The sequence below is a fragment of the Hippocampus guttulatus genome, chromosome 20 (genome assembly GCF_054856545.1).
Source record: "Hippocampus guttulatus isolate MCC_2025c chromosome 20, RoL_Hgut_1.0, whole genome shotgun sequence".
Taxonomy (NCBI): domain Eukaryota; kingdom Metazoa; phylum Chordata; class Actinopteri; order Syngnathiformes; family Syngnathidae; genus Hippocampus; species Hippocampus guttulatus.
In genome coordinates, this window is record NC_141280.1 from 9583388 (window position 1) to 9610204 (window position 26817).

The following is a 26817-nucleotide window of genomic DNA, read 5'->3' on the forward strand; positions in this document are numbered from 1 at the left end:
AATTATTTTATTACCTTTTATTTGTATTCATTACTCCTGACGGGATGTGACGTCTCTTGCCTCAGTGCACCTGTACAGTACTGTAACTGTACTATACTATCATCTTGTATAATTCTTATACTGCCCCCAGGTGGCTACGGCGTGTACAGCAGAAGGAGCACCACGATGATCACTAAGTGAGGCAAATTGACAATAACGGTTTACTGTACTTACATTTTATTTAATTATATCACTATTCTGCATACTTTTAGTAATATTTTGGAGTGGTATGTTTCAATGAAACATTTCTACTCATTTCAATGGGGAATAAAATTACAGTACTGTATTTGGGACTCGATTTCGAGTTACGAGGGAGGTCACGGAAAAATACGATCTGAAATACAAACAATAATAATACGCGGAGACAAATAAATACCAATCATAAGACTTAATTAATGAGTCTATAAAACATTCAAAGATTTTGTTGTTGTTGGGGGGTGGGGTAGGAGACTGTTTTACGAGGAACAACTGAAACCGAAAGTGAAAGCATACGACCCTCTTTCACATAATGCGGAAGGTCTGCTGGCATGTGTCACTGTTTAAGTTTTACCTTTGCCCCCTTCGAGTGTTTGTGTGGATTTTCAATCGAGTTGAACGCCATAACAACCAAAAGTGAGGATTTGGTACTGGGACCGAGTTAGGTTCGGCGAGAGGCACTGGACGACCATCAAGAGATGAAAAACACGGTAAGGAGAAGGCACGTTTGACGTTGCTACAGTTGCTTGCTCAAACAGAATCAGGACTGAATCCACAAATAATAAACTGCGGCTTCTGCCCCATATATTACACAATAAGATGAAAAGGAATTAGTACTCTGTATATAATATAGAATAGATCTTGTGATAACAGGTCAACTGATTTACCTGCTTGCCATTTTTCGGATTTATTTGGGCATTTGAAGACTTGACTCTTTGTAGATACTTTATGGTCACAAGCAAATCCATATGCAATAAATAGAAAGTAACAGTAATGTGGTGATTGTCAGGAATGGAAGTATGTGCCGCTAGGCCTTCAGGAGGATGATAATGATGATGAAGAGGATATGGTGGACATATTGGAGGCAAGGAGGCAGAGCAGTGACATAAGCCATGCCCTGAGGACCTTCAGGCCACATTCCTACAGAGGTGCAAAGCCCTTCTCCGCTGATCAACTCAACACAGCCGTGCTGGCCTCCCGCAATGTACGCAGCGTAATTGTCGAGGTGAGCACGCACCCCAAATTAACACAGAAACATTCTAACCCCTTAAAAAAATGCCACAGTTTTGTTAAATTAACGAAACCAATGCGGGATTTCCAATCCGACGTGTTACCCAGGTTGCCATGGAGACGGGGTCACCACCGGAAGCAGTGAGAGCGCAGGCGGCTGCCATTTTGGAGGAGATGTCCCAAAAGCTGCAGCTTGGATTCGTGCGTTTGATGGGCTTCATGCTCAGCAAAGTCCTCAAGCGCATCTACTCCCACATCTACGTCAACATGGACGCGCTCCACACGGTTGCTACATTTGACGCGTTTTTACAATTCATTTTCATGTCACACTTTCTTTTGAAACATTTTGCAATTTGTAGCTTCAGCAGGTGATATCGGACACGCCTGTCATCCTGCTGCCCAACCACAGGAGTTATACCGACTTTTTAGTCATCTCCTACATTATGTTTACCTACGACATCCCGCTGCCTGTCATTGCTTCTGGACTGGGTAAGTAAATACTTGTTTTATGATAGCCCAAACTGTCAAGTTTTTCCAAGTAATGAGCCATCACATGGTCAATTTTTTTGCTTTGTGTTAAGAGCCCAACATAAATACCGCACTACATCCAATAACAGTGGTCAACAACATTTTTAATCAAAGATGCAAGTACATTTTCTTAATGTATTTTTTGCACTGATTCAGAATCTCGTTTTTCGTCAGTACATCAGATTTTCCTAATAATAATGAGAACATGATAATACAATATATATTAAAGTAATGTATTTAGTAATATTTATGAATGAAGGGTTAGGGTTAGCAACAGATGGAATTTTTTTCTGCACCGTCATAGCTCTAAATGGCCACGCATGGTAAAGTCTGTATTGCGCAAGCTTTTATTGGTCAAACATGAAAAAAAAGGAAATACAGTGAAACTCCTCTACAACGAAATCCTGTTTGCAGCAAGAAATTTTTCACAGCAGGGGATTTTTCACTGTAGAAAATTTGATGTACACACACGCACAACCGTATGTGTACACGCACACACAAACGTATGTGTACTCTTTATTTTTATTTCAATAGTGCATAAGTATGAGCATTCACTTATTTGACACTTCATATAGTCAGTGTAGAAAGAAAAAAGGGAAAGAAATTGCGAAATTTATGATCAGCATTCACTTTTTCACTTACATCAATTTCTTGGATAATGTCTTTTATTTTGCTTCCTCTGTCTTTTATTTTGATCACTTTTAACTTTTAAGCGGTACCAACTTATTCAAAAAACTCAAAACAAAAACAAACATCAAGCAAACAAGTGTATCTGTCAAAGGTGTTAATCTGTGGAATAACTTCGAAACGGACCTGAAAATGAGTAAATCGCTTGCTGAGTTCAATAACTAATTCAAAAAAATAGTACAAACAACCTACATCAATCAGGTCATAAATTCTAAACATTAATTAAATATAATAATAAATCTGAATTAAGTTGATAAATAGAGAAAGGTACTGCAATATCCATTATGAATACACGAGAAAATTGACACAAGAGTGCCAGGGTGTGTATGTATAAAATCCCGATACAAACCAAAAGTATACCACGGTTAAGGGTAAAAGCATGAGCCTTTATGGAGACTTCTTCCTTCTTTCTTTTGTTTCTTTCTTTCTTTCTTTCTTTCTTTTCTGATTGATATAAAAATTATCTATTTATATATAAACACATAACACGGAGTAGGCCTAGATAAAGTTCTTTACTTCTTCCTACTCCCTTGAACATAATAATTGTGTTGAATGATGACTGATTTCTCTTTCCTTTTACTATTTTACTTACCATACTTTCTGCCAATTTATTACTGTATATGTTCTTGTGTTCAATAAACAAACAAACAAACAAACAAACCCTCTCTTCCAATGTCAGAGCTCTTGTCTTAGCTGCTTGACATCCAAAGGTCCGTTTTGTAGCCATTTTAGCAATGCAACGTTCTTGCTGCGTCTGAAACTAACAATAACAAATACTTCCTGGACTTCTCCGCATGTGTAAACCGGTGTGGTGGTTACTGTTGCCGTTTCCGAACGAAGCAGTAGAGGTCGCTGTTTTGTATAACGCAACAGGGTTTTTTTCATTGTATGGGGGGCAGGAAAGTGGGAATGGTGTTCATGCATGAAGATTTTTTCACACTCGGGGGGTATTTTCACCCATGTAGGTTTCATTGTAGAGGAGTTTCACTGTACCGCAAAAATCGAATGTGCTTGAAAAAAAAAAAGACAAACCTAATGCTCTTCATGGAAAACAGCCGCTGTGATATAAACATCCAAGTAGAGACTGACCATAGCTGGGGTTTTTTGCCTTCTGGGATGTGAAGCTCTGGCAGGGATGAAGTTCATGGGCGAGATGCTGCGTCGCTGCGGCGCGTTCTACATCCGACGCGACATCGCCTCCAACAGGCTGTACTGTGAAGTGCTGTCAGAATATGTGAAAACCCTGGTCAGGGTAGGACATGTTTCTGTTATAACCAGTGAGTGTGTGGAAAATCTACTCAACTTAATTCATGTGTTTTCCATAGACAGGATTTGCGCCGGTGGAATTTTACATCGAAGGCTTCCGGAGTCGTTCACTAAAATCCTTGACACCCAAGTTAGGTGAGTGATATCAAATCAATGTTGCACAATGAGATCATAATTGCGTGTGTGTGTGTGTGTGTGTGTGTGTGTGTGTGTGTGTGTGTGTGTGTGTGTGTGCGTGTGTGTGTGTGTGTGTGTGTGTGTGTGTGTGTGCGTGTGTGTGTGTGTGTGTGTGTGTGTGTGTGTGTGTGTGTGCGTGATGGCGCAGGTATGTTGCAGATGGTGCTGGATCCCTATTTTAAAGGCGAGATTGACAACGTCACATTGGTTCCGATCAGCTTGAGCTATGACCGACTTCTCGAAGAATCTCTGCTCGCCCGCGAGCTCCTGGGCATTCCCAAGCCCAAAGAGAGCACCGTGGTCCGTCACGTTCATCGGGTTCCCTTAGGCGCCGGTCATATGCGGTCCGTCACGAGAAAGTAACCTGAGGTCATGTTCTCGTTCCGCAGGGTCTGCTGAAGGCCGCCAGGGTCCTACGTGAGGATTACGGCTGCATGTATGTCAATTTTGGTCGGCCCATGTCAGCCAGACAACTTTGTCAAGGGAAGATCGAGCCGCTCATATCCATGTGAGTCATGCTGACATTTCACAATACCGTATTTTCCACACTAAAAGGTGCATTGGATTATGAGGCGCACCTTCAATGAATAGCCTATTTTGTAATTTTTTTCATACATTGGGTGCACTGCATTATAAGACGCAATCTACAATGCATCCACTAGATGGAGCGAAGTTAACACCAACAGACCGATCAGATGTCAGTAAAACTTATTTAATAAAGCAGCGACCCAGTTCACTTAACCAACAGCAAGTTATAAAATTGACTCGTTAACGTTGAACTCTCTTGCCGCTGCTCTATTTCCGTGTTCAACTGTGTAACCCAGTGATCCCCAAACTTTTTCCTGTGAGGGCCACATAACTTTTCGCTTCTCTGATGGGGGGGCCGGGGTCAGTTTGGAACAGCAAAAGTGTGACTGCAAGAGTACCTAGATGTAAAAATGTATTGCTTTCCAGAAACCCACACAAAATCAAATAACTTTTTTTGATACACTCGCGGTATTAAAGACGTCTTTCTTCTCGGGACACACCACCTCTGCGACAGCATTCATGCATTTCTTGACAAACTCTCCTTACCGCTGCTTGCTATCAGTTGAGCAAACCGAAAGCTAGCCCAAACAGATGGCTGGTTCAGCTGAGCTTGGCGTACAAATGTATTTTGCTGAGCTAACGTTCCTCTTTTTAGCGTTGACAGTTTGTCTGCTCTCATTTGCCCATGCAAAAAATCGTACTTGTTGTTGTGACGGGATTCATAGTGTCTCCGCAGATTGTATTCTTTGAATACCGCCACCGACAGATGAGACAGACAATCTTTTCTTTGCATTGAAAAAAAAATCGTTTCTCCATTTTGGGTTAAATTCCCTGTATTCTGAATAATTTTTTTTCTCTTACCTCACCTTTTCGCCATGATTACGTTCTCTTTGAGAGGGACGGGTTTAGGATTTTTTTTTCTGGGGTTGCCAGATAACGGCACAGACCGCAGAAGGATGGAACAAATGTCACGTTATACTGTATGTGTTTATGAAATTGTTACTAGCTAATAGTTAATCATGAAAATAGTTCATAACTAAGGAATATTTTATTGCAAAAGCCAAATTTTATGATAAAATACAAATATACATAGATGAAAAATAAATCAAAAGACTCTCTGGTATTGTTCAGGGGGGCCGGACCAAATGTGGAGGCGGGCCGGATCCGGCCCGCTTGCCGTAGTTTGGTGACCACTGGTGTAACCGATCGCCTTAAGTTTGAACAGCATGTCTCGAGCAAGGAGCTATTTTGCGGTTGAAATATTACCGTAATGACCATACACAAGGCGCATCGGATTTTAAGGCGTGTTGTGAGCGTTTAAGATTAAGATTAAGATTAAGATAATAATAAGATAAATAATAAATAAATAAATAATAAATAAGATAAGATAAATAATAAGATTTAAGAAAATGGAAGGCTTTTAGGTGTGCCTTTTAGTTCGGAAAATACGGTACGAATGGTTTCAATGTTTCACAAAGCTACAAAATCAAACGCAATAAACACATTCATACACAGGCTGCCGATGGCCTTGACACACATTGAGTAGAAATGAAACCCACAAAGTGATTCACTTATGTAAGTGGGACAGTGCTCCACTTGATCCATAAGATAGTCTGGTGGGGAATTTTTTTTTTGGTCACAATTTCTGTCCAATTTACGCATTTGATATAGTTTCAAATTAAGTATAGTGTAGTGCTTATGACCTGAGTGTGTGTATACAGTGGGGCAGGTGCCCTATTTTTTTCCTGCAAATTAGTCAGACAGGAGATGCAAGGATGACATTTTCCTCCTTTACAAGTTCAATACTCACCATTTTCTCATTTGTCATGTTTCCACAGTGACGCTCTTGAAATGCCCTCAGGGGAGAAGCTGGTTTGTTTGAACCGGCTGGCTCATCTGATAGTTCGAATCCAAGAACGGGGTTCCTTCAGCAGCCCGTGGTCCCTCATGGCTTGCCTTCTGCTGCAGTGGCCGCTCTCGGTCCTGACGCAAACGGGCCTGCCTTGGTCATGCCTCGTCGAGAGGACGCTCTGGTTGAAGCGGTTGGCGCTGAACTTTGGGGCGCGTCTCAACTGGCCTGGTGGGTCCAAATGAGAGATTGTAAATGTATTGTTCAAACTCTTCTTAAGAACTAACACACGTGTTCCAATCAGCCAAACAGTATCGCACCTTATTGCCTGAACACACACACACACACACACACACACACAGTTAGTGCCATTTTGTGGCATGAATTGAGAATTTTAAAATCTTTTTGGTGGTGGTGGGATATCAATTAGTAATCCCTGTATTCAAAATGTCAGCCATACAAACTCCACGAAGGCAGGTTGGATTCAAACCGTAAACCTTAGAACTGTGAGGCGGACGTGCGAACCACTAGGGCACTGTGCTGTATAATGTTCATGTCTTAAAAAAGGAGGGTTGAGTTGTAGACACTTTGCAGCTTTGAGCGAGATCAGACAGATTAGGTGAATGGGAGTTGGCACAAGCATTCACACTCATTTACGGGGATGTTGTCTGGGATTACCGCACTGATCCCAAGAGGGACCTTCTCAAGCATCTAATGTCATCTCCCATCAGTTCAAAAGCGGGAAGTAACCGAGTACCTTGTTACTTTTAAGTACATGACTCTGTACTTGCCGATTTATTTTTGGCTGACATTTTAGTTGACTTGCTACATTTAAAACCAGATCGGAACTTTCCTTACTCAAAACAGGCTCCTTCCTTTTTCCAACCTCATCCATGATGTTGCGTAAACGAAATTGAAGGCTGCGAGAATGATTTGTCGTCAACTGCAGTGTGTCCCATGACCGCCTAAACAGTTTTGGCGCTCACATTTTTTTGGGGTGTGTGTTTTAGGGATGAAAAAAATGTGTGGAGTACAAGAATAGAAATGTCATGTATTACTTTTGTCACCTCTGGATTAGTTGTTGCCATATGTCACACACCAGAACATGTCCCCAATTTGGAGGTGATTTCGTCAGCCGTGGCTCTCCATTACCCCTCGCTTCGCCTCAAGGCACAACGTGTCTTCCTGGTCGTAGAGGAAGTGGAAGAGGTGGCGGGCCGCCAGCCAATCAGCACAGAGGACAGCGTAGCCAAGATGGCGGCGTCCATGTTGATGATGGCGTCCTACCGCAACCAGTCAATTCACCTTTTTGTCCGGCCGGCCCTGCTGGCCACGGCCTTGAGTCTTTCTCGGAGCGGCCGGAGAGGTGAGCGTGCATAAGTGGCTATTGGGTAACCATGGTAACATCAATTAAAACGATGCCCTGGTGTTATCGCAGATGAGGTCTATGCATCCTTCTGCTTCCTCCAGGACATCTTCAGGAATGAATTCATCTTTATTCCTGGTAAAGCTGACAAGGTAAATGGATCAGTCATCTGGTTTTTTTTTTATGTTGTTTTTTTTTTGGGGGGGGGGGCGGTCCATAAAACTGATAAGTATGTAATAATGCCCGTCAGCGTCAGGGGCAGTGGCCGACCTCATCCCTCAGAAATGTCCTTCTCTTTCCATTCCAAGTTCATATTTCATACACAGGAGTGATTCTTGCAAGATCGAACCAAATCGAACATCACCAAAAAACAAAACAAAACATGTCTTCCGATTGGGAAAATATGTCAACAACAACAACAACAAAATTGTGTGAAATTCACAAAGCTAGTAATTTTCACCATTGTCTCAGTTTACATTTAATACAGAGCAGTGACTCTTTCGGACAACAATGAGACAGAACATCTAGAACAGCAACAAAAAACCACTTGATCCAGCAAAATCTTCCTCATTGATGTGTTGACTTACATATTCTATAGAGCAGCGATACATCCAAGGCCAGGCTAAAAACCAAATTTGAACGTCATTATAGAATTATATTTTTATTCGAGATGAGCTGGTTCATACTGGTCGCTTTAAGGTCAGTGCCCGACCAGCCCCCATGAAAATGTACTTTAATTAACCCTTTGAGGGACAGCGGTTACTACAGTGGACAGCTTATCATGTTATCAGGTTACAGGGTGCATGAAAGGGTTAGTTTCTATTTTACTGCATTTAACTCATTCACTCCCAAAGACGTTTTTAAACGTCTTTTCAGACTTGGTCCAGAATTGGTTGGTACTGAATAAGTTAATAGAGAGAAGGCATTCTTATAGATATAAAACAAACAAACAAACAAACAAACAAGGACAAAATCTGAATTTCAGGATTTTGAGGAGGCGTGCTACCTCCTGAAGAAATGCGGTGCCCTCGACATCACCGACTCACAGGAAGTGACGGCATCCGAGGGAGACGGTGCGGAGGTGTTGTCCTTCCTGCGCTCGCTTCTGAAGCCCTTCGTTGACTCGTACCTGGTACATTTCGCCTTCTGTGATTCTAACAGGGCGGTTAAATGTGAGGAAATGGGTTGGATGACTTTTGGTGGAGTCCACCCCGGCGGCTCACGCTGGTTCTTTGATTGGTGCGTTTGCCGTCTAGGTCATGTTGAGGTTCCTCAGTGATCGGGACGCTCACGTCATCACGGAGCAAGACTTCCTACCCGCTGTGAGGAGTCTGGCAACCAAGCTCATCCTCTCAGGTAAGGAGCGCAATCGCTTTTTCATCCGCCGATATCGACTTTCTCCTGGGTCTACGTTGGCAGGCCATCTCCACACCTACGAGACCCTCTCATCCGATCTCCAGAAGAACGTCCTGGCGGCCCTCAGGAGGCTGGCGGCCGTGACAAAGTTGAGGGCGTGAGTAATGAGATTAGCCAGGGAGAAAAAAAAACAAAAACCTGTTTGGCTTCTAAGCTCATTTTGTCTACAGCCTGCTTGACTGTTTTGTCTCGTTTGTCGTTTACAGGTCAGAGAAGGCGTACAGTGTGGATAAAGACGCCGTGAGACAAATCGAAGGCGCACTCTGTAAGAAGTACCACGTTGTGCTGCAATATGACGCGTGTTCCAGTTGTTTGGGGCAGAATGTTGAGAAACTCGACCAAAAGTAGTGCAGACTTTGGGAACGGACACTGAAGTGTTTTTCTTGTCCCTAGCTGGGCAAATCCGTCCCCAGAAGCTCCAGACTGAACCTGACGCAAGATTTTAGTCTCCACTGGAACGTGTCCAGCCTCGGCACCCAGAGCACATTTTGCACTGTGACCTTCACTTGAACCTTTCCTCCTTCTCCTTTTTTGTTGTTCTTCTTTTCTTTCCGGTGTCGTCAAGAAGAGTTCTGAAGACAACAGTCTTCGTGATTGTATTCAAACCAGTTTCAAACCAGACCTTTTTAAAATATGTCTTTCGGATACGATATTTTATGTGTTAGGCTCACACAGAGAAGAAGAAAAAAGACATATATTGTGAAATGACAAATAATTTGAAATGTCACCAGAATGAAGTTGCGATATCCAAAGTATAACGATATCATTTTTATTCTATGCATCAATTCATTATTTTATGATTGTTAATTAATTACATTGTTATGGCATGGATACAAGTAGGCCTAATGTCAAATATCAAAACAAATCAAGTACGTGTTTTGAGACTTTTATTTTTTGAAACTTCTTTACATATCAATAAATGGAAAACAGGCATAACAAAATGCACCATGGACAAACCATCTTTCTTTTTTTTCCTTTGTTTTTACTTGGACGCCGCCGTCTCCTTCACCAGGAGTGAGCGAGAACCACAGGGCAAAGTTCACAGTTCATCCCTGCCGACCGACCGGCCCGCACTGCAGTTAAAAGGCCTCGTTGAGTGCCAGTTGGCCGAGCCACCCGACACTATTCTAGGTACACCCGCGCCGCTAAAATGTCGATATTATTTAGTTCTTTTATTTAGCTTTGCGTCAAGATCCAAATACCACAAAGAAGCTTTTAGTACTTCTGCCACCTTACTTGTGGAATTAATAACCATAAAAGTTAGCAATATTCAACATCGACCAAGATGTACAGTGAACTCCAGTTTCTCAACGTCAAAGAGTGAGACCCAAAGAGACGACAGATAAATTATTTTAAAGTTTGTGTCAAGTGAAAATGGATGCTATGACATCTAGCATGCTTCTTGTGCTAACACATCCCATCAGGGTTGAGTCCTGAAAATATGTCTGCTAATAGCCTCTGGTATCTCACCGGGGTTTTTCCAAGATGTGACAATGAGGCACTCTGCGAGCAGTGTCCCAGACTAGCTTTTTTTGTAGGATCTTTTTTTTGTCCATTCTGACAAGCCGCTCTGAAGCAACCACAACTGTGGACTATCCGACAAGAAAACTTTGGTGCCAAGGAGCTACGTAGAAGTGAGTTGGGGATTTTCATTTTGACTAAAGTAGTGCTTTGCTGCCATCTTGTGGCACCTATTGGCAATTATAAACCTTTTCAGGGGGCATTAATTATTCGCAGCGGGGCTGTTTCTCTAACAGTTTCCCTAAATTTTGTGAGTGGCGTATAGTTGAGCTAATAGGGTTTGATTCTTTTCGCAAAAGCGGCGCTTTTTTCCAACAGCAGGTGTATCTCACTGAGTGTCGGGCAAGCAGGCACTACGTCCGTGCCAAGGATTATCTGTACACGGGCGGCACGTCCACCTTGATCCGCAGGGCGCTGACGGGGTCCTGGCAAAAGACGGAAATGTACTCCAGCACTTTGGAGTTGAGCCTCTTCTCGCTTTCCTTGGCGCGGTGGCGCTCCTTGTCCCAGCGCTCGCGCTCGCCGTTCATCTGCGTGAAGAGATTGAGCTGGATGGCGCGCAGCGTGGCAGCCAGAACGTAGGCGCCGCCCTGCAGCCCGTGGCACAGCGCTGCGCCCATGCTCAGCGCCGCCGCCATCAGGTTGGGCATTGTCTCGCACAGCACGCACGCGCCTTCCAGGAGGTGGAGTGTGCAAGTGCGGCACGTCGGCGGAGCGCCATGCGGCGCCGGGCCCTGGTACTGGGCACTGGCCAGGAGGTGGCGGGCGCAGTCGCTGAAGTGGGCGATGGCGCGGCGCAGGGGCAAAAGGGCCAGGTACAGGTGGCACGCCGCCTTGGTGAGGGCATGGAAGAGCAGACGCAGCTCCAACACGGCATTGCCTGGCCGACAAAACGAGAGATTAGGAAGTGGCTGGGTCAGATTGGAGTCTAATCTGATGCGGTGACTAATGTCACAGAGAATTAAAGTCTCATGAGAAGTCACCTGAGCACGCAAAGCACATCGTTTGACTACAAACAACTCGAAAACAAAGAAAAGAACTACAGTTAAGCATCTTGGGTGTCACATTGACTCGAAAAACAAGCCTGTGCAAGTTAGCCATTCTAAATTAACAATGAAGATCACTACCAGTACTGGGAAGCACTTTTAAGTATCTGTAACTTCTAACTTGATTTTTCTTATGATTTTTTTTAACTCCCTAGATTTGAAAACATCGCTATTTTCTTCCTTGTTAAAATAAGATGATTAGTTTTCCAACCCCCACAGATGACGTGATGTACAAAACAAAAAAGATGGAAATAGAGAGAGGCTATGGCAAATCGGACATGAAATTTTGGTTGAACGATTAATTGATATTGTGAAAATTTATACAACAGCATGTGAAGCAGGGACCCATATTAAGAAGAATTGATGAATGATGTGAGGTCCAAGGATGATTTGTTCCACAAATGTCCATCTAATCTAGAAAAACAGATGCAGGCAAGGCATATTTTTGGTGTCCGTATCATTAGCTAATTTAGCATTAAAAAATAGTTTATTACATTAACAAAGCTAACGGAACATTTTTTGATGGCATAGGGGACGGAACCCGTGCTAGCTCGCTTGTTACTTCTCAGTAAAAACACAAAAAGATTTAATTACACAGGGAAGGTATTTTATGTATGTTTTTCATTTTATTTTCTGAAGGGAAAAAATCATGTTCACGTTTTACTATGATACTTATTTCAGAGTCTGTACTGTTTAAATTGAGTAAAAGGAGTTGTCCAAATTCGTTTTTCTATTTTTTTTCCCACATAAATCTTTTTTGCTCCCAGGCACACTACAATAAAAAGATACAAAATAACAATGCAAACATAAATCTCAGTCTTCCGAGCCCAATATCCTCCTGACTACCAGTAGTTCAAATTTGTCCTCTGTAGAGGACATTTGTGAACCTAAATATCTCCCACCCAGTGCATCCAATCGCATTAACTCCTTTTGTTACTTTAAAGAGGACATTCAGTGCTTTCCAATGACACCAAATTTGTAGGGGTTAGAAAAAGTAAGACAATGGCTTCCCTCAGTGCAAGCACTTTTTATGGGAAGAGGAAAAGTAATACTTTTTATCAAACACATTTTGTCTTGAAATGCTGTTGGCATTTTATTTATAAGCCTCTTATGAACACGTTAAAGTGTTGTTTGAGTTGTTTTAAGTGTATTTGATCCTAGTATTCAAGTGTTTAAAAAATGTAGTGGAATTTCAAAAATGTAGTTTGGAGTAGTCCAATTACTTCACATAGATTGGGGAATTTCAAAATAAATGTGATTTGACAACATTTTTTTCCTGGTAGTCAGGAGGATATGACTGGTGTTTGCGCTACACCGGGCTAGGGGGTGCTATCGGCCCATCAGGAAATTGTATAGCCCCAGTTAAGACCCTCCATAAATTATTTTCTCAGCCCTGTTATGTACCGGTCAAACCCCCCATTCGCACCTGAAGAGAAAAATCCTGGAGGTAAATTGAAATATTACATTTTGAATACCAAGTCACTAAAATTACATGGCTTGCTTAATTTATGACTTAATAAATGTATTTATGCACATTATGAATGTTAAAGTCACAAAAGCAACATTTAATTTCGTATATCGTAACGCACATTACAAACTAAACCAAAACTGAAAGTATGAAGTCAAGGCGCAAGGTTCAGTTAAAGCTAAGTAAACAAACAAAAAACAAACAAGAAAACCCCCCTCTATGCGTCTTGAAATGAAACTATATTAAAATGTTAGTGGGAGAAGGTCCAATTATTATTTTATTTGTTTTTTTACACACGTGAGCGACTTCTGTCCTCTTTACAAATTGGCAACTATAAATCCCATCAAATGGATACAAAAATAAATGTGTCCTACCGTCTATAAAGCAGAAAATCCACAGGAGGACAATACACGCTGCTGAAGAAGTGAACCAATCCATGTGACCCGCTTTTCGTACCCGGCAGTAAAAAGCCCAAAAATAGGCAACGAGAACGCAAAATAGCGTTGACTTGTGATGACGACGACGTGGTCCTGACGCCTTTGACGTCCTCACATGATTAGATGGCTGATCGCGGGGCGTGTGCACCGTGTGGACGACTCGGACGGACGGAGACACCTGCAGGACGCCCAAGGTGCCAAATGGCCGCATGAATTCGAGTTTGTCAAGCCTTTTGCTCGATCCACTGCGTCTTCTGGTCACACGAGCTCACTTTGTTTCATCTTTCTTTTCGGCTTTTAAACTTGAGGAGGAACGAGGCGGCTGTCAGTGATGTCATAACCACGCGTCACCGTACTTATTCGCTAATTGTAAGATTTTGATGTATTATTGAACAATTTCATGTTACTAATCCTCAAATATTATTAACACAAAACGAGGATTTTCAAATCCATTACACATTTTCAAATATTTGCTGTAGAATTTAATTTGAGCACAAATACTCCGCAACTGACAAAAAAAAGTATTGACACGCAACACCTTGGTGATTTCTCGAGCCTCACACCGTTTGCTCCTTATTTTGGTTTCTTTTGTGTTTGTTCTTGTATCAAACTTCTTGGTTCTCTGTATCAAACTTCCAATCAAGATCCTGACACCACACCCCAAGAAAATGTAACTAATTTGTCATTTTCCCCATCCTTTAGGCATCTTCCGTTCATTTTAAAACGACACAACGTGGATGCTGATCAGCTGAACTAAAATGCTGAGGAATTAAACGGAGAGTCCCAAGTTTTAAAGAACATCAAACAAACACTTTTTGTCACTATTGTTTAGTGTCAGGATAAACCTGACAATACAAAAAAAAGGTAACCCTCTCTGGCCCTATCAATCTTGTCTGATAGAATTATGGACAATTCCTTGTCTGAGGAAGAATAATGCCACATCCACAATGTTCCCTGGAATATTAACATCTGGAGAGGGGAAAAAAGATCATTCCTCGTTTTAGCGTGCAATTTTTATTGAAAAATCTATGCTGTGCCTACCAATAAAAATACAAGTAGAAAGCGGTATGTAGCTCACTATAAAAATGTAAAATTAGCGTTTTTTCTCAGCTTAATTTATCAAGTAATAGTAAAGTACACGTTGCATTAAAGCTAGACTGACAAGTCCACTTTATCCGAAGTTACTCAAGTAAACGTAAATGCAGCGGATTACTACCCACTGCCGCCACAAATGTGTATTTTGTGCATGCATTAAATTAAAGGAATATTATATCGTGCATTAACTATACTTATTTCATGGCCACAGATGAGAATTTTGACCGTAGCTGAGTACTCGCATGTGTAGCATGGTAGCGTCAAAGCACAGCAAATAGGAGAAATAAAATGTAAAGTGTTGTCTACTGAACTTGATGGACGAATCAAATCACATGTGGTTTACAGTATATTTTTCTTGAAAACATTAGGCCAATTACAAAATAAATGCTTTTCTTAATGTGGTGCCTAAATGGTCCATTTCTAGAGTGACCTATAAAGAATTTTTTACAAATCAGTTTTTAAATGGAACGGGAGTAAGTGGGCGTACTTTCTGTGGTTGAAAGACTTGAGCGGCCTCTGTCGCAAAGGTGTGACGTCAGGCAGTTGTCACGGCTACGAGACGTGTGCGCACTCACTCAAAACGCCTGCACGAGCAAGCAAGGACGTCATAAGAAGTTGAACAACTGACCGAAAGAAAAAGCGTTTCGGCAGGTAGTTCAAAATGTGCTGAAGCCTCAACTGTTGCTTTTTGGTTGGACTGTCAGTTTGGACTTGTAAACGCCTTGAAGTTTCGAAAGAGGTCTACCGCAATGCATCATGGGAGATGTGGCTTTGCAAGTGGCGGGAACAATGTCGTCACAGCGGGCATCGCAGGCTAGTAACAATGATGAATTTTCATTTTTTACGGCTTATTAGGTGAACCAGTAGAACAATTTTATATCATTTAATACATAAAGCAATGTATTCTTATCCACATTGTACGATTTATGTGAAGTTCAAGCGAAACAACTGAGACATTTGAAGCAGCACAAGCTGGTAATGATTTTGGAGCTGGCATTATAAACTAATCGCCAAAATGACACTTTGCTTTTACTCATGAAAGTATAACACCTCTTTGTCATTCTAATATACAGTGTGAACAAAAATTTGGTACTGTATACAGATTAAAAATATTCTTATTTTAAAAAGAACGAGGGGGAAGGGCAGGTAAGTGTAAATGGGATGGTATGGAATGTAGAAGGAAGGAGCTCACATCACACAAACTCAGCTCTGGACTTGAAATCTTAACACTTGCTTCAGAGACTAACACTGGCTTAAAAAAAGATTTGAAACATAACAGCAAACCCTAACCCGGCTTGAAATGATTATAACCTACTTTGAACCCCTTATCGTGTCTTGAAACCTAACTTTGAAACACTACCCCAAAAACACTAACCACAAACCCCAATTTAAAGCTTTATCCCCGAGTAGTAGATCTTATTTAGAAACCCTAAACTTAGCATGAAACCCTATTTTGTACCCCTAACCCATGCTTGATACATCTATAACGTGATGTCGAGTAGAATGGCAGATTTGTTTAAAATTGTAATATTGAATAGGGACATTTCAAGCACTCGCAAGATGAAACTGTTTTTAGTGGCAAGCTACTTTTGGTTCACCCTGTGTTTTCTTTTTAGACATGCGGCCAAAGAAGAAGACTAATGATGGTGTCCTCACCTATCACATCCCGTTCAATATCAGACTTCTGGCCAGCGAGGTAGGCCACTGACACTGTGGGTGCAGTGCCAATGTAGTATAGTCATGTTTAAAGCACTACATGAACTGAACTAATGTCTTATTGCTCTATTGCGTTGGTGGTTGCTTTCGAATTGTTTTTAGCATGATTATCTTCTGAATTAATTCCGTTTTAAAATATTTTTTAGGATGACAACTTGTCCTAGTTAACACTATAGCGCTGCATTGTGTGGTCAGTGTAGTCCGCTTGGCTATCTTAGTCATCTGATCCCTTCTCAAGCCCTTCCACCCCCTCCCATATGTTTTCTTGTTGTTTTTCTCCTTTGCCCAGTTGGAGATGGTTCGATTGAGGAACTGAATATTGTAAATGTGTTCACATTGCGCTTAGGGTCCAGAGTCCAAGTGCCCGCGGCCTGAGTTGAGACTTAGTGCGCCGGTGACAAAGACGAACTCTCGCTGGTGCATTAAACAGAATAAACGGGATGACGCCACGGAGGCGGCGCGTGGATACAGGCTGCGGCGAGGCACCCTCTCCTATACCTCCACCAGGCTACTGCAGGTAGGGCACAACGCTGCACTCCCTAGCGGAGATGAGATGCTTCAGCCTTACGTTTCTCTCTCAGGTGAAAATGGAGGCTGAAATTCAAGAGGCAAAAGAATTGATTAGACCCTTACTGGATATAGAACAGGTAAGATTTCAAATGGAACTGAACATATACATGTATATTTTTTTCTTTTTGAAAGAATGCATTGTATGTGCACCTACTCGTCTACACACAGTAGTTCAATGAATATTGTTTTTGTGGAAGATGATTTAAACGGATGAATTCTCAATTTTCATTCATTTCAGAGAGCCACCAATGTGTTGGGCAGTATCACACTATGCTGTCGACTGAAATTAAGATCACAACTGCTCTTGTGTTTTTTTGTTGTTTTGTGTTGCTAACCTTACGTGACAACCCCCACAACAGATTGGTTTAACTAAGGGTGCTCTCTCGAAAACCTAAATAATAAAAAGTCTGTTAGTTGTATCTGAAGATACCACTGTAGCTGGTGCCCTCTGAATTTTAGAAAGCGCCAAAACAGCAAATAAATGAGTTTTTAAGCAATTAAAGTAGTTTGGGGGGGGGGCAAATTATCATGAAGCAAATTGAGAATAGGCAGGGAAACACTGTTGCCCGAAAAAAGTTTTTCTTAACATTCTCTTTTATTATGTTTACATTGTATAAATAAAAATCAATTTTGTTATAACATTACAATATAGTATGTATAAAATTTCAATAGTGTGCTATTTTTCTTTATTAAAAACACAAAACAAAAACTGGGGAATGGAAATGAATGTGATTAGCTGGCAACCAGTTCAGGGTGTAGCCCGCCTACTGCCCAATCTCGTCTGGGATAGGCTCCAGCAGGGCCCGCGATCCTTGTGAGGATAAGCGGATCAAAAAATGGATGGATGACCGGATGGATGCGGCTGGAACGGATAAATGGCAATTCAATTAATTTCAATGTGTAAGTTTGATTTGACATCCAAGTAAACTGAGTTACAAACTTGGTGATGGCATAAATGGAATTCAGAAGTCAAGGTACTGAGGAGCTAGCAAGCAAGATGTGTTTAACTTGTCGCTGTGGAGGACTTGGAGATTTTCCTGAAGACGCAGGATGAAGGCAAGATGATGAAAAGGGAGGTGGTTCGTAAGTGGTTACACGAGGACTTCTGGGCTACGCTCCAAAAGAAGCTCGACCACCACATGACTGTCTGCAACCCAGCTGAGATCAAAATGCGCCAGAACTTGTACCAACAATTTCTCAATCACGGAAACGCAAAGGTCTGTTGACGTTTAGCCGACGCAAATTCAGAAATAAGCGCTTGGGCTCACTTTGCCTGTCGCTTTCAGGGCTATGTGTTTTTGGATATTTGTGACCTGGACGCATACAATCCGTATCTCCACCACAGCAAAAAACCACACAATTGTAAGGTGAGTTGTGTTGCATTTGTTTAGTCACGACATGCTTTTGTTTGTTTCATGTATCAGTCTGGATTTTTTTTTTCCAAGGATGCTTTCCATCTAAAATTTCATGTGATGCACATAACAAACTGCTTCGAGTATATATTTTTAAATTTGAACGTTCACCCATTTATTTTGTCTAATTCTTGTTGCGTTATCATATGAATATACAGTATACATATTTTTTTTTAAGTACAGTATTTTAATCCTGCACAAAGTGTAGGATGTATGCAATACTTTTTTTTGTTTCTTGAATGATAAGAAATGAGTGAAAAAAGTAGAATTTAAAGAAATGGCATGAATTGATTTTTACACATAAATTGGTTAAATATACACAATAAAAATAGAGACCTAAAATTTAAGAATTGCACCATTTTAATTAGTTAAAATTAAAAGTAAGGCTCTGTCGCTGTACTTTATTTAATGATTTACAACTATTTTGTATTCAGTTTGAATCAGGTGCTTTGGAGTAGGGAGGGATCTAAAGCAGGCAGGATGTGGCTCTTCAGGAACTGATAAAGACACCTCATTGATAAATATTGAAAGTGAATTAAATTTGATTTTGAATCCCCCTTTTTACATCTTCAGACTGCTCTTCATACCAGGTTGTCATTGAACATGTTTTGGATGTAGAATGTCTATTCCTGAAAGCTTCTTGATTTGTTGACGTTCACCCAAGTGATTAAGTCTTGGCGGAGGTGTGCAACTTGTTTAAAATGTGTGCCCTGCTCACAACATTCCCACACAGCTGAGGTTGGCCGAGCTGAAGGACAAGGAATCGTTCTACGAGAAGTTCAAGATGAGGAAGACTCGCTGTGAAGCAGGTGGCTCGTTTTGGCACTCAGCAGTCACACGTCACATGGCTTTATGTAAATACCCAGCGGACAATATTTTATTTGAATGTATATGTCCATTTAGGGTGTCAGTACAAGTGGATCACTCCAAGCCGAGACCAAGATGGTGACTATGCAACACCTGCGATCGACTTATTTACTGAGCAGTCACCCGACAACAGCACCACGGACAACACAAGGTCGAGGTACTACTAATACACATGATTGGTATCTTACTCTTCACAAAGAAAAATATCATTACTAATTAAAGAGAACATTATCGAAGGTCATTTGAGCATATCTCTTCTTTTAGAAGTATGTATCAAACTGGTAGCTCTTTGCATTAATCATTCCTGAAGATGTCGCTTTCAGTCTTCAGAGAGGTTGCTGTACCTCTGTACAATGTGAGGTGATAAGACATCGATATAAATTTCAGTCTTCATGGCCCTCTGGGGAAAAAACATCACTATGTGGGCCAAGAAAGCACAACTCAAAAATCTCTGTGAGAAATAAAATTAGATGAACATACCGTTAATAACTTATATGTAATGTGTTGCACAGCCTGGACATACCGTTTCATGTACGTGAGTCCTTCGCTCTGGACGGGACTTGCCATCACAGCGGCTGCTGGTTTTCCAGATGAGTAGTGCTTTTTTACCTTCATATCAATGAAGTCTGTTTTATTCACCCAATCACACACACAAACACACACACTGGCGGCGATAACGAAGCCCCAACAAAGAGGACTGTTGATATGTACGATGCACATAACTGTACAGCATGTCCAATTTATTCATTTAACATGTTGACTTTTTACACAACGTCTTTCTGTGCTTTCTGCATTGTGTACATGAGCTAACTCTACCCAACATGTCTGTACCAATAAAAGCATTCCTCAACAGGCACATCAATTATTACCGTTTGACATTGATAAGATTTTATCTGTCAAGTCTTAATCAAACATCATGAGGATAATCAGTTTGGATGATGGATGGATGGAAGTCTTAACTCATTCACTCCCAAAGACGTATTTAGATGTCTTTTCAGACGCCACACATTTAATCCCAGCTCCTCATTTTATATTGACTGTACTTGAAAAGGGTCTGAAAATGGCTATTTTCAGGCCCTTTCAGACCCTTTTGAAAATGGCTATTTTCAGACCCTTTTCAAGAACAGTCAATATAAAATGAGGAGCTGGGATTAAATGTGTGGCGTCTGAAAAGACATCTAAATACGTCTTTGGGAGTGAATGAGTTAATTGTGGATGGCGGTGTACCTAATATTGTAGCCTATAGGTACAAACGGGTTCACAGGTTTCGTTTATACTTGTGTTTTACAGTGCCGCCAATTTATATTCTCATGGCAAGGTCGCTGGTATGTGAAGGCACTTGTGAATGTGTGGCTTGTGATATTAGATTATATGACTTTAAAGTGTTATTAGTCATTTGGGTGGCGGCTCATAAAGCTGCAGGTCCAGCTTGACCCAGACTTCTCCGGTGGGGACTTCGTGGAGCAGCAGGCGACGACCAGCGGCACCTTTGCTCTCCATTTCCTTCTTGATGGTCGCCACGGGAACTTCAGTACGGCCCAGGAAGTCTAGTAAAAGATGGAAGGGCAAAAAAATTTGACACCGTGGCATTATTACCTCTCGTCCAGCAGAATGCGCTAAACATTAATTACAGTTTGTGCTATAAACTCACTGGCTACGGCAATTCGGATGTACAAAGATGGCTGTGATCGGAATAACTCTAAAATGAAGCAACGGTGCCCTACATAGTGAGTTTGCCATTTCTTGTGGCTGCTGCAATATCGTGAGTGTAGCTTATCCCTAATAAAGTGTCTACAAAGCATCTTGAAAAGTAGTCATTAAATCTAATGAAACTTTGCACTGACAGACTCAAATCTGGTGTCCACTGACCGTCCGGCGAAAACTGGTCCTTCTCAAAGATGGTGATGCACAGGACATCCTGGTAGAGGTCTTTGATGAAGAACTGGCAGTTGAAGTTCCACTTGGGGTTCAGTGTGTTGCTTATGGGTCGTGACGTGTAGCACTGGGCCCCCATGGTCAGCTCGCAGTAAGGGTTGCTCTTGCCTGTAGGGAAGCGAGCGATCAGATGCGAGTGACAACATCAACTCACTTTAGTGACTATTATTGTTACCGTTGGGCTTGCAAGCTTTGAGCTCTTGGGCCTCAGAAATGGTCACCAGGAGCCTTCCAATGCCACTTGCCTTCAGAGAACGCGCTACGAAGCCCATAGTCACAAAACGACAACATGGATATGTGAAAGGGACACGAAAGGACAAAATGAAGGCAAGTATGTCAAATTAATGTTTGCACTGACCTTGATATGCCTTCTCCCGTTTTTTCTTCTCCGTCTCGATGAAAAGCTCAGACGCCACTTTGATTTTCTGCACCCACGCCGCTCTAGCAAAACAACACGTTAGGGCCGCAAATGCTGATACAGTCCGATAAGATACCTCGGCATATTCTGATTTCCAGTAATACTCAACTACAGTATATAATTTTATACGTACATCTGGTTAGAAAGCAAAGCGCGGAGAGCCTCTGTCGCCAAACTAAACGCTTCTCAGACGGACACGAACAATCGGATTGGAAGGTGGTCGACTAAGGGCGCAAATGCCCGTTCCTAACCGTTTCTCGACGAAAATACTAAAAGAAAGCAAACTACCCATGCGCTGCACTTTGGACTAGCGCTGGGCATGAAAACAGCCTTTGGTGTGTGGCGGAGTCAACGATTGCCCTTTTTTTTTTTTTTTGCAAACGGGTTCGGCCATGCCGCTCAGAGTGCAGTGGGTTTCCATCAATAATTCTAAAACTGGCACTTTACTTTGTGATGTCCATTTCCAGTGTGTGTGCTCACCTTTCATTCAAGGTGTCAGTCTTGAGCGAATAGACACGGTCGATGTGCGAGACGAGGAAGAGCGGCTCATCGCTCGACGGGTCCGGCGGCATCTTGACCAAAACCTCATTGAGGAACAGCGGCTGTTGACAGAATAAAGACAAAACAAGTGACGCAAATGACATCACGCAGGTGTGACTGCGCTCACTTACAGTCTTGTACATCTTGAGTTGGTTGCCGCTCTTAGGGCTAAAAAGCTTGTCGGGCCCGGAGGAGGACAAGGATTTGGCGCCCTGGGTCAGGAGCAGGAAGTCGTTGAAGAGGAAGGCCCACAATTCCCGGCTGCTCTTGGTCTTGTGCAGACGGCCGCTGTGGAGCAGCTTGCGTGGTCCCAGGCAATTGGTGAGTGAGTTAAACACCAAGTGCTGCCAATAACACCAGACACAACCGTGATCATCCCGAGAGTCGTTTTTACTTCCAAAATAGTTTTTTGTTTAGGGTACAGAAATAATATGAAAGAGGCTCCTCTCACTTCAATGGCGCCATCACACAGCACGTGGCTCTGGATCCACTCGAGGCGATCCGAGTTCTCCTTCTCCCTGACGCCCTCATTGACTTGCGAGCACAGCTCCTCGGCTCGCTCCAGAGCTTCCCTGAGGGGCAATTGATCCGCATGGTGGTCGGGCGTGTGCTCGAGGATCTAAAGCGACGACATACAATATATTCAAGAAGGAGCAACAGGACGACGGGCTGAAACGTGCATCCGTATTTACGTTCTTGATGAGTAGAGGGTAGCGTGTGATTCTCTGCATGGGTTTGAGGAGGAAGCTGGACAGAGGCATTCCTTTACAGCGGTAGTTCGTGGCAATCTTCTGCTCCAGGAAGAGGAGAGAGATGCTTAGTGGGTGAATGCTGAGAGGCCATCTTACATCTCAGTCCAATCAAAAAAAGATTCAATTTTTTTTCGTTTGCAGGATATTCAAAAATTGTTTTCACGTGTGAGCAACTATATGCTCATACTACGGTACTACGATTTTCGTGACCTCTCTTGTTTTTTCAATTCATGAATAAAAATTAAACATACAGTATATTTTTAAATTTGCCACTGAGTGATAGCGCAGCGTTATGTTTGTCAAACTTGAGGATATTTGTGCAAGGAGAGTACTTTGAGGAAGTTCTTGAATTCGGGCTGGTTGTTTGTTTTGGTCTGCAGCAGGGCGGCGGCGTTGAGCTGGCAAGAGCAGAAGCGGACGTAAGGCTGCATGTGCGTCAGCTCCGACGCCAGCAGATCGCCGATCAGCTGCACTGGCATGTTGTCACCGCCCATCTTCTTGCGCACACGCAGGGCCCTGCAAAGCGTGGAAACACATGGAAGCGATGAGGCATGCACACGGAAGACATCTCATCTCAGGTGTTGACGTACGCACTTGAGCAGTTTTGTGTTGCACATGATGAGCTCTCTCCAGTTGACAAAGATGATGCCCATTTCCTCTTCCGTTAGTCGACCCGATTCTGACATAGGCTTGTAGAACACCTGACAAATACAAAATTATTTTCAAATTGGGGGGAAAAAAATCTAATTCTTAAAAGCAGTTTGCTATTTAAAACTCATTTACTCCCAAAGACGTTTTTAAACGTCTTTTCAGACTTGGTCCAGAATTGGCTAGTACTGAATGAGTTAAATCAAATTTGAAAACATGGTATTTAAATGTTTTGGTCCACCATTTATAGGGTTTTTATTTGATTACATAGGTAAGAATAAATCAAAGAAAAAATACATTTTTCCCCCTATCTTAAAAATAAGGCTTAATTTTTTGCATGTATAAAGTACAATAATCCCTAACAATCAAAGACAATATGGTTTTAATAAATGTAATATTTATTTTAAAAAAGTTTTTTTAGGCCAATCTCAAAAATGAAAGATTTTAAAGGTTTTATATATTTTAAATATTACACACCAATTAAAAAAATAGTTAAAGCATTTTACATATAATGGTTAAAACAAGATATTTAGCTTTTACAAACAAATGATTGCATAATTTGTTTTTGGCTTCTTTTTTTTTTTTGGTAAATAGGATTCATTTTGCAGTAATGATGTCATGAACACTAAATAGTGTGTTTGTGTGTGCGTGCAGACCTCCAGCACCAGCTCCAGGTCATCCACGTACGTCTCCTCGGTGTGGATGAGCTCGTGGATGTAACCTTGCCTCTTCCTTTCCCGGGGGCTCATCGTGTCCAGGGTCATCAGGTTTGCGCACCCTTTGAGATGTGCGCACACACACAGGATAACACAACCCGTATTCAAACCTTCCTTTATTATCGGCTTTGTGAATCATGCCATTTACACGAGTGAGGCACATAGAGTGGCGGGCAAGCGAAAGCGAGCACCTTTCATGATTGCATAGGCCGGAATGGAGGGAAAGAGCACAGTGGAAGACATGTTGGTTCTGCTGGTGATGTCACACAAGTGTAAAGTAAAAAAAAAAAAAAATCTGTCAAACTTGCATCAGGAAGCGTTCACGTTGGTCCATTTGAGTACGGCTGTTATGTTACATAGAAGCCCACGTTATTCTACTCTCTTGTGGGCATTACCAGTACTTAGAAAAGCAAAACCACAACATAAGGTAATCATGCTCAAGAAGGTGCCTTTAGAAAGACAATAATTCTCACTTCTGATTGACATGGAGGTAGTCATGTAACAGTATACTGCAGTGTTGCCAATATTGTGGCGTCATTTCACATTTACATTTCACATTTAATTTTTTTTTTAAATAGCAAAACCAAATCATGCTTTGCATCGAGGGAAAAAAGTTTTTTATAGTCTAGCTACCAATAGGCTTTGCTTTCACCCTGCCTGTTTTCACGCTTTTTTTTTTTCTGAACCCAACATGGACAGAATGAAAAAGTCGACTCGACAAATTTATGCCGACGGAGGTAGCATCAGAACCATAGCGGGTGAGGTGATGCAAATAGAGCCCGACCGATAAATTGGTTGGCGGTTTAATCAGTTTGATTATAGCAAATCGGCAATAATCGGTCAATGTGTAACCGATGCATGCACTTTTTACAATGCGAAGATTCCAAATTCTGCAATGTTTTAAGATTGCGTCAATTATCTTTGTGAAATTAACAAAGATGTCTGCCATTATCTAAGATGATGATACGGCTTCGTTTGCAGTCCTTATTTGCTTTTATCCTTAAAAGATCCTCATTTTAGTTTCACAGTTTTCTGCTACTTTGCCTTGAATCATATTTTTTTTCATGTGCAGTATATTGATGTCCTTATTTTCCATATTTTGGCCGATTGATAGGCGTTTGGGTTTTTAGTCCCCAATTGATATTGTCATCTGCCCCCAAAAATCCCATATCGGTCGGGTTGTAATGTTTTCTGCAATGCCAGGAGTTTAACATTCCTTGATCACTTCTCCCACCCTGGTGCGTTGAAAGCAATTGTACCTGTCCATCAATTATTCAATCCACTTGTGAATGCATTCTGGATGATCCGTTATTGCTCTGATGTGGTCATTTTATGGGATCTCTTTGTAAAAGAGGCTAAAGATGTTGTAATTCCTCCCAACAGATGCCATGCCTTGATTCTTCGCCAGGTGGCAATTTTCCGCTTTCAGAATCACAGCCATAACAGAGAGGAATGAGGGAGGTATTTATTTGAGGGGGGTGATCTTTTTTTTTTTTTTTTTTTTGTCGCTGAAACTGTGCTGCATCTATTTGAGGAAATATGGAATCTGATTGTAGTATGCCATGTCATTAGCCCACCTTGAGTAGGGTTCTATGTAAAAGCTGATAAATACAACATATTCCTTTATGGCTACAGTACAGCAATTTTACAGGGTTTTGGTGTGAAAGTTAGTTCAAGAAAATGTGCGGGAAATGAAAGAGGCAAAAGTCCTCGAAAAAAATAAAACAGGCGAGGCTGGTTCTGTTTCTGCAGGTGGCTGGGATTCCGGGTTGTGGGGCGGTGAGGAAGGAGGAGGAAGAGGTGAAAGGAGGAGGAGAAGGAGAAAAGCCCATATTGTTTGTCCTAGAGAGGAAACAAAGGTGACGCAGGAGGAGGGGAAGGTGAGTGAGATGAGAGAGAGAGCAGAGACATTAATATAGTTCGAATATTAATGTGGGGCTCTGGCATGCACGTGCGCCCGTATTAATCATGTCGATGTCAGTGTTACATGGCCGCTAATTACCTCGGGTGGAGCGCCGCACATTTGTTCAGCGATGCTAATTAAACACGCTCGTGCTTGTTAACACGACCACGAGGCGCAGGTGTTCAATAAATGAACCTTCTAGTAAATGCTTGGATTCCATTTGACAAACAAAAATGTTCAGAGCAGTCAATGTAGTAAATATGCTAAAATATAACAGAAAAGTATAGAAATATATTTCCATGATTGTATATCGGATGTATCCCGTAATAGCTGTATGTAAAATAGCAAAACCATCCTTATGGTTGGCTGTTAGCTTCCCCAAAAAGTTAATAATTGGGTGGTCCAGCATATTAACTCATTCAATCCCAGCCATTTTCACTGGAGCACCCCCCTCAATCCCAACGTTTTACTGGATTTTGACTGATCTTGCATGGCCCACAGAATATTTGGTTCTAATGCTATATAAACATGAAGCCTACTAAAATAAAGTTTGGACTCTCTTCTTTCAGCAGAAAAAATCTTTTTCCATTCTTCAGCAATTGGCATAACAAAATGGCTATGTTTCATGAAAATGGCGATTCCTGGGCAAAAAAACGGAGAAAAAGAGGTTTTTGTAAAAGCATGCATTTCAAGCACGTGAGGCACCACTGC

General features: G+C 41.8%; 3 protein-coding genes and 1 long non-coding RNA gene across 15 annotated transcripts in view; 2 read left to right on the plus strand and 2 right to left on the minus strand.

Moving 5' to 3' along the window:
• The first annotated feature begins 544 nt into the window (after nt 1–544).
• On the plus strand, nt 545–10007 carry gnpat2 (glyceronephosphate O-acyltransferase 2). 3 transcript variants are annotated; one of them, XM_086100663.1, is made up of 16 exons: nt 545–725; nt 1025–1240; nt 1354–1530; nt 1605–1734; nt 3585–3712; nt 3786–3861; nt 4052–4203; nt 4293–4411; nt 6270–6511; nt 7383–7646; nt 7719–7798; nt 8632–8778; nt 8903–9002; nt 9066–9159; nt 9269–9327; nt 9456–10007. In XM_086100663.1, the coding sequence occupies exons 1-16, from the start codon at nt 714–716 to the stop codon at nt 9506–9508; spliced, it is 2049 nt and encodes a 682-aa protein (XP_085956789.1). In that variant the 5' UTR covers nt 545–713; the 3' UTR covers nt 9509–10007. The 3 variants fall into 3 exon arrangements, with proteins under 3 accessions (XP_085956789.1, XP_085956786.1, XP_085956788.1); XM_086100660.1 differs by having other exon boundaries at nt 8903–9159; XM_086100662.1 differs by having other exon boundaries at nt 3585–3706; nt 8903–9159.
• On the minus strand, nt 1880–8794 carry LOC147187957 (uncharacterized). Its single transcript, XR_015097689.1, has 3 exons — nt 8653–8794; nt 6242–6508; nt 1880–3682 (listed from the first exon to the last, which is right to left on the minus strand). It is a non-coding gene; the product is annotated as an uncharacterized LOC147187957 (long non-coding RNA).
• Nucleotides 10008–13649: 3642 nt separating the features above from the next.
• Nucleotides 13650–20167, plus strand: LOC147187958 (uncharacterized). The gene is made up of 9 exons (XM_086100664.1): nt 13650–13728; nt 16246–16325; nt 16692–16862; nt 16927–16992; nt 17938–18132; nt 18202–18282; nt 19061–19136; nt 19231–19351; nt 19707–20167. The coding sequence occupies exons 1-9, from the start codon at nt 13650–13652 to the stop codon at nt 19786–19788; spliced, it is 951 nt and encodes a 316-aa protein (XP_085956790.1). The 3' UTR covers nt 19789–20167.
• Nucleotides 20168–20344: 177 nt separating this feature from the next.
• LOC147187959 (intersectin-2-like) overlaps nt 20345–26817 on the minus strand; it is a 28682-nt gene continuing 22209 nt past the window's right edge. For all 10 annotated transcript variants that reach the window (XM_086100133.1, XM_086100131.1, XM_086100126.1 and 7 more), the window contains 11 exons: nt 24144–24265; nt 23434–23540; nt 23172–23355; nt 22780–22878; nt 22539–22706; nt 22219–22431; nt 22028–22149; nt 21488–21570; nt 21305–21388; nt 21064–21237; nt 20345–20741 (listed from right to left, as the gene is read on the minus strand). In XM_086100133.1, the coding sequence (XP_085956259.1) occupies nt 20587–20741; nt 21064–21237; nt 21305–21388; nt 21488–21570; nt 22028–22149; nt 22219–22431; nt 22539–22706; nt 22780–22878; nt 23172–23355; nt 23434–23540; nt 24144–24265 (1511 nt within the window). In that variant the 3' untranslated portion in view covers nt 20345–20586. The remainder of the gene's footprint in view (nt 20742–21063; nt 21238–21304; nt 21389–21487; nt 21571–22027; nt 22150–22218; nt 22432–22538; nt 22707–22779; nt 22879–23171; nt 23356–23433; nt 23541–24143; nt 24266–26817) is intronic.

What these genes read in the sequence shown, in the direction of transcription:
- gnpat2 (XM_086100660.1), top strand. An exon ending in ATCGAGCCGCTCATATCCAT is followed by an intron (nt 4,412 to 6,269) that starts GTGAGTCATGCT and finishes ATGTTTCCACAG; the next exon opens with TGACGCTCTTGAAATGCCCT. An exon ending in CCTTCGTTGACTCGTACCTG is followed by an intron (nt 8,779 to 8,902) that starts GTACATTTCGCC and finishes TTTGCCGTCTAG; the next exon opens with GTCATGTTGAGGTTCCTCAG.
- LOC147187958 (XM_086100664.1), top strand. Translation starts at nt 13,650, where the DNA reads ATGATTAGATGGCTGATCGCGGGGCGTGTGCACCGTGTGGACGACTCG. An exon ending in TCAGACTTCTGGCCAGCGAG is followed by an intron (nt 16,326 to 16,691) that starts GTAGGCCACTGA and finishes CATTGCGCTTAG; the next exon opens with GGTCCAGAGTCCAAGTGCCC. An exon ending in ACGGACAACACAAGGTCGAG is followed by an intron (nt 19,352 to 19,706) that starts GTACTACTAATA and finishes TGTGTTGCACAG; the next exon opens with CCTGGACATACCGTTTCATG.